General features: G+C 41.7%; 1 protein-coding gene across 1 annotated transcript in view; it reads right to left on the bottom strand.

Annotated features, from left to right (window-relative positions):
• Nucleotides 1-306: 306 nt before the first annotated feature.
• Nucleotides 307-6,000, bottom strand: part of CDH18 (cadherin 18) — a 232,617-nt gene continuing 226,923 nt past the window's right edge. Inside the window, exons 12-13 of the mRNA XM_035126031.2 lie at nucleotides 3,646-3,897; nucleotides 307-797 (exon numbers count right to left, since the gene is read on the bottom strand). Of these exons, the coding sequence (XP_034981922.2) occupies nucleotides 307-797; nucleotides 3,646-3,897 (743 nt within the window). The remainder of the gene's footprint in view (nucleotides 798-3,645; nucleotides 3,898-6,000) is intronic.

Raw genomic sequence — 6,000 nt, 5'->3', positions numbered from 1 at the left:
TGATACTGCACCACAAACTTTATTGAGCAATTAAAAATATACACAAAGGGACAATCTTTTCCTTTGGGTCATATATTTTTCTTCTTCTTCTTCCAAATTTGACTTTCTTCCAATTGGAGAACCCAGTTTCAAATGTGAAAAGGGCACTTGTTTCTACAGTAACTGTGTACATCAGTTTGCTCCAAGTACTGCATTTCTATAATATATTCAGATAAAGATTGTTTGCTGTTAAACCACTGTGTCGTTATGTCTCCAAGTTGCTTGGGGAACTAAAATGTTCCATATTTGAGGAATGATAACAATAGCTTAAGTTGTTCTTTCAGATTCTATTTCTCCATAAAGTTCAGCTAGCTTCTTAAACTCTGGTCCCCAGTCACCAAGGTAATTATAATCCTGGTCAGAATGTGTAGTGGCTGAATCCAAGGAGCTGATAGATCCAGCTTCTGACCTTTGACCCTCATATGCGTAAGTCTGTAGGGAATCATATGGGGGCACACTAGGATCGAGGTCTGCTTCTGCCAATCTTTGCTTAATAAATTCCTGAACATCTATACTGTCAAGAGAGGATGAAGTAGGATGCTTGGGGGTGGGTTTGACTTCAGGCCGGACATCCCTCCGATACTTCCGTTCCTCAGCAGCTGATGGGTTTCGCAGGGCAGCGATGTCAAAAGCTTCAGTGTCTTCCTCACCTCCTCCTTCATCATCATAGGTAACAACATTTTCCCGAACGTCCTCCTCAGAAATAATCAGAGGCTCCTTTTTGCTGCGTCTTAGTGTGATGAAAAGGACCACTATTGCTGAGAAAATTCAAGATAGCAGATTAGAAGGGCTGCTGGCTGATTAAATGATATATTTTTTTTTGCTGATGAATCATATAGCTTTTAACAGATTCATCTATCAATTTATTAACTGATTAAAGTGAAATAAATGTGCATGATACCAAAACTTCTAATATAGGTTCCTCTCTGAGATACTGTAAGAAGTGAAAGTTAAACTAATCTCTCTCCCCCCACCCTGCCCCATAATATTACATAATCTAATTACAGGGTATCAATGTATTTTCTGGAATTTGACAAGACCCATATTTCATATTCCAACAAATATCAGCCAAGTATCTCTCAGTTTCTTTGAATAATCTATCCTTCTCCAGTTGTCAGCTTGTTTTATCTGTGTCACACACACACACACACAATTTTGGCTACTTTCCAGATTTTAAATATCTAACCTTTATACTCTGGGAGAGTTTTCACTTCCTCATGCTTGAAACATTTGCTTTACTTGCTACTAACATATCCAAAACAACAGCCTTGAAGAAGAAATAAAAATATGACTGGAACCCTTCTCAGTAAATTTGCCTACTATCAAAATATAATTTACCACTCAATGCTACCATTAATTGTGAAAAGGAAAGCAATATTTAATAATTTCCTTTATGGGCTCAATTCTAGTCACACACCAGGACAACAATAAATGAATGAATGAATGAATAAAATAACCAAGTCTGCCCTTATGTGCCACACTTATTGATTAAAATTGGCCCCACCAACCATCAACAAAACTTTAGTTTACGAATGTACCAAACCAATTAAAGATTATTGTTCTCGAGATTAAGTTTGCCTGACAGGTCGATAGACATTAAACACCTGCCTTCAGTAGATTAAAGCTGTAGCAGTGGTGTATATATAATGATTCCATAATTAAATATATCTAAATCCTAATAATATTGTTACATGCCCTCCCCAATCTCCATTTCAGTGTGGGATGTCAGGGAGTTCCAAGCACTCTTACCAGGGTCTGTGTTTCCTTTTGGACAATGAAGCACAACTGAGACGGTTGTGTCTTTACCATATACAGTTCATGTACACATATCTGTAACCTGAGCATACAATGGAGGGACTTACAGCATTACAATCTGAGAACGTTCTTGGTTCTCCCATGGCCAAAGTCTTGGATGCCAGCAGAAATAAGCCATGACCCTCTGTCCCCTGTCCCAACTTGCTGCTTAAAGACTGACACCTTTCCCCCTATCTCACATCAGGCAAACTGAAATATTGACACTTCCACCTCCTAAAAACTCTCACACTGTCTTTTGACAACTATCGCTCAGTGGAAAGAGGGGCTCCCACTCACTTGTTGTATGGCACGGCCTATATCTGCCTATACCTGTTTCTTAATGGCTCTTCTCCTATTCCCTTTCTTATACTTGATGGTTCTTCTCCCAGGCAATCTCCTGAATGGGAAAACTTGTCTGGCAGCCCCTCTTAATGCTCAAAAAACTGGTCAAACACCAGCACTCACTAAATCCAGGCACCCACAAACTCTAGCATCCCAAAACCCATAATATTATATTTGAATAGGTCTAAATCTTAATGATTTTTCACATAAGTTAGGAAGATACTACTTGCCACATTAATAATTTGTGCACAGGTATTAATAGGGGGTGGTGGAAATCTGGTTTGTTTGTTTGTCTGTTTGTTTGTTTGTTTGTGTTATGGTTGATGGATGAAAGGCTGCCACAAATTATCATCACAAATTTTCTTGGAACTTAAGCATAACTAACTCTTTTTTTCCGGGATTGGGGCCACTGGGAATGGGTATAAGCAATTGTAAAATGGACACTGGTCAAAACCACTCAGATGAGGACATGGCGGGAACGAGGGATTTCAATATCACTTAATGAGACTATAAAGGTTTTATGGGGGGGGGCAAGCAAAAATGGGTTGGGCCTTATCAGAAATTTCAAACAATAAAATAAAAATTTCCCTGGAGAATGGAAGCAACGAAGATTGCTAATGGAGATATTTAAGAATAAAGTCATACATTGAATAACTTCCTTTATCTGGATAAAGATTCACTGCTTTAATTTCTACCAATATTAGTATATGGTTCATTATAGATTCATCCCATTGTGAGCAGCATTTGTTCTTCAAAGGGACTTTCTTCTCAAGCTCTGTTCAGTGTGCAAATATACATGTAAAGACAGTATGAACAGGTTGAGTCAGAGCCAAATGAGAGGGAATATTAGCTAATGGGTACTATTCAGATAAAGCTAAGCACATAAAGTATTCAGAGGAAATGCATTTCCAAGGACATTTATCTAATAGAGTCATCTTCTTGCCTGCACTGTCCCCTGCCCCTCTTGATGATGCTTTGTGTCGTTATCAGCTCATCCCACAGAGATAATTAGCAAATGGCTTTCATACACTCCTGAAAGTCCTTCTGGCAGAGGAATCTGTTTCAAAAAGATTCTCCTCCCTTTCTTCTTTTTATTACTCCCCCCAAGAGTACTGGACATGCAACTCGAATTGGTGGCTTCCCGAAACCTTACCAAATTACCTGGGTAGATCAGCAGTGCTAATTACTTAGTGACCTCTGCAAAATTAATTCCACAGGATGCTAGCAGTTCAGCTATCTACTTTAAAGGCTTCTCAGTCCTATTAATTTTAGCTAAAGCCTTTACCTATATATATATATATATATATATATATATATATATATATATATCAAAGCTTTGTATTTCTAATTACCTCCTATCATAAGTGATTCAGAATGGCATTATATTCTAAAAAGCCACATTGTTTCTGTGATCATCTGAAGGCCGCAGAAAGGACACCGGTACTGTATTTAATTCTGAGGGAGGCTTACCCAGGAGAATGATGACACACAGCAAGATGGCAATTAAGGCTCCTGTACTCAATCCTGCAGAGGAGAGGAATGCCTCTGCGTGGCAGGTCCTCACCCTCCCATCTCTTTCACATGCACACACTCGTATCACAAGGGTGGCGCTACTGCTGAGAGAAGGAATCCCTCCGTCAGAGATCACCACGGGGAGGTAATACACATCCTGGGTCGTCCGACTAAATCTCCTCCGCCTGGTCAGGATACTGGCTGTGTTATCTACAAGAAGAGAAAGTGAGTCAGAGTGATCTTAATCATCATCATCATAATCATCATTTATTATTTATTCCCCGCCCATCGGGCTGGATTTCCCCAGCCACTCTGGGCGGCTCCGAACAGAATACAGTGGTACCTTGGGTTACAGACGCTTCAGGTTACAGACTCCGTTAACCCAGAAATAGTACCTCGGGTTAAGAACTTTGCTTCAGGGTGAGAACAGAAATCGTGCAGCGGCGGTGTGGCGGCAGTGGGAGGCCCCATTAGCTAAAGTGGTACCTCAGGTTAAGAACAGTTTCAGGTTAAGAACGGACCTCCAGAACGAATTAAGTTCTTAACCCGAGGTACCACTGTATTGAAAAAAACACAATAAAACATCAAACTTTAAAAACTTCCCTAAACAGGGTTGCCTTCAGATGTCCTCTAGAAGTCTGGTGGGAGGGCATTCCACAGGGCGGGCACCACTGTTGTTCTATGCCTGGTTCCTTGTAACTTCACTTTTCGCAGTGAGGGAACCACTAGAAGGCCCTCGGAGCTGGACCTCAGTGTCCAGGCTGAACGATGGGGGGTGGAGATGCTCCTTCAGGTATACTGGGTTGAAGCCATTTAGGGCTTTAAAGGTCAGCACTAACACTTTGCATTGTGCTCGGAAACATACTGGGAGCCAATACAGGTCTTTCTGGACCACTGTTATATGGTCTCGGTGTAAGGTTACCAGATGTTTTTTCCATTGAATCCAGGGACACTTTTTAACTTCAATGAATTTTGTTCAGGGACTGATTTGTAAATCCGGGGCCTGTCCCTGGGAAACGGGGACATCTAGTAACCTTATCTCGGCAGCCACTTCCAGTCACCAGTCTAGCTGCCGCATTCTGGATTAATGGTAGTTTCTGGGTCACCTTCAAAGGTAGTCCCATGTAGAGTGCATTGCAGTAGTCCAAGTGGGAGATAACTAGAGCATGTGCCACTCTGGCGAGACAGTCTGCGGGCAGGTAGGGTCTCAGCCTGCGTACCAGATGGAGCAGGTAGACAGCTGCCCTGGACACAGAATTGACCTCTACCTCTATGGACAGCTGTGAGTAAAAAATGACTCCCAGGCTGTGCCCCTGGTCCTTCAGGGGCACAGTTACCCCCATTCAGGACCAGGGAGTCCTCTATACCTGCCTGCCCCCTGTCCCCGCAAAACAGTACTTCTGTCTTGTCAGGATTCAACCTCAATATGTTAGCCACAATCCATCCTCCAATCGCCGCCGGACATTCTGGTCTTATCCCATGCCCTCCACTCCCTCACCCATATAGATGTGCTAGTAGCCCACAAGGCAATAAAGGGGCAATCTCAAGCTCCATCTTGGTGAAAAAGTTCATACAACCCTTTTCAACAAGGCAGAATCTCTTCTCTCTCTCCCCCCCCCCCAGTTGTGGACAACGAACAGCAATACAATGTCACATCACACCATTTGCATCTATTTAAAATCAGGGCACTAAGTAAGAGTCAATCCACTTCTAATATAAGATTACAATTCAAGCAATATTATTCTTGCTGGATTCCTTTTTTATTTTTACATATATAACAAGGGGTGGAGGAAGCCGTCTCCTTTTTGCCTTTTTAAAAACAGTGGCTCTGCTTTCTTGCCATACAAAGTTAATCACAGACCTTTTTTTTTTAGTTTCTCTTCAAATATTTCATAGGTGATTTAGCTCAACTACTAGTTTATTCTGTCATGGATGCTTTAGTTGAGATTCCTGCATTGCCTGGGGTTGGACTAGATGACCCTTCATCCAACTCTACAATTCTATGATTCCATTATTGTATCTCTTCAGTTCAGAATTCAAAAGGAGTGAATTTCTGAAGCACCCCCCCCCCCAATGGAGCTTGCCTTCTTGTGGGGCTGGAGTTTATCATGGCTTCAAGCTGTTGTGGTTTTCAAATCTGGCAAGCTAGCTTATTCGCTGGGCCCACATTTGAGCTCTGCCTTCATCAACACTTGCTGGTTTTGTTTTTCCCCACCAATCACTTGCATTATGGGGCTGGAGTCCTCGTAATGGACTACACCGATTTCATTTTCCCGAACAACTGATTTGAAAAGGAGAACCTTTTGGCATTTT

This window comes from Zootoca vivipara, chromosome 8, assembly GCF_963506605.1.
Source record: "Zootoca vivipara chromosome 8, rZooViv1.1, whole genome shotgun sequence".
NCBI lineage: Eukaryota > Metazoa > Chordata > Lepidosauria > Squamata > Lacertidae > Zootoca > Zootoca vivipara.
Note: the sequence above shows the minus strand (reverse complement) of the source record. Positions and strands in the feature narration are given on the sequence as shown.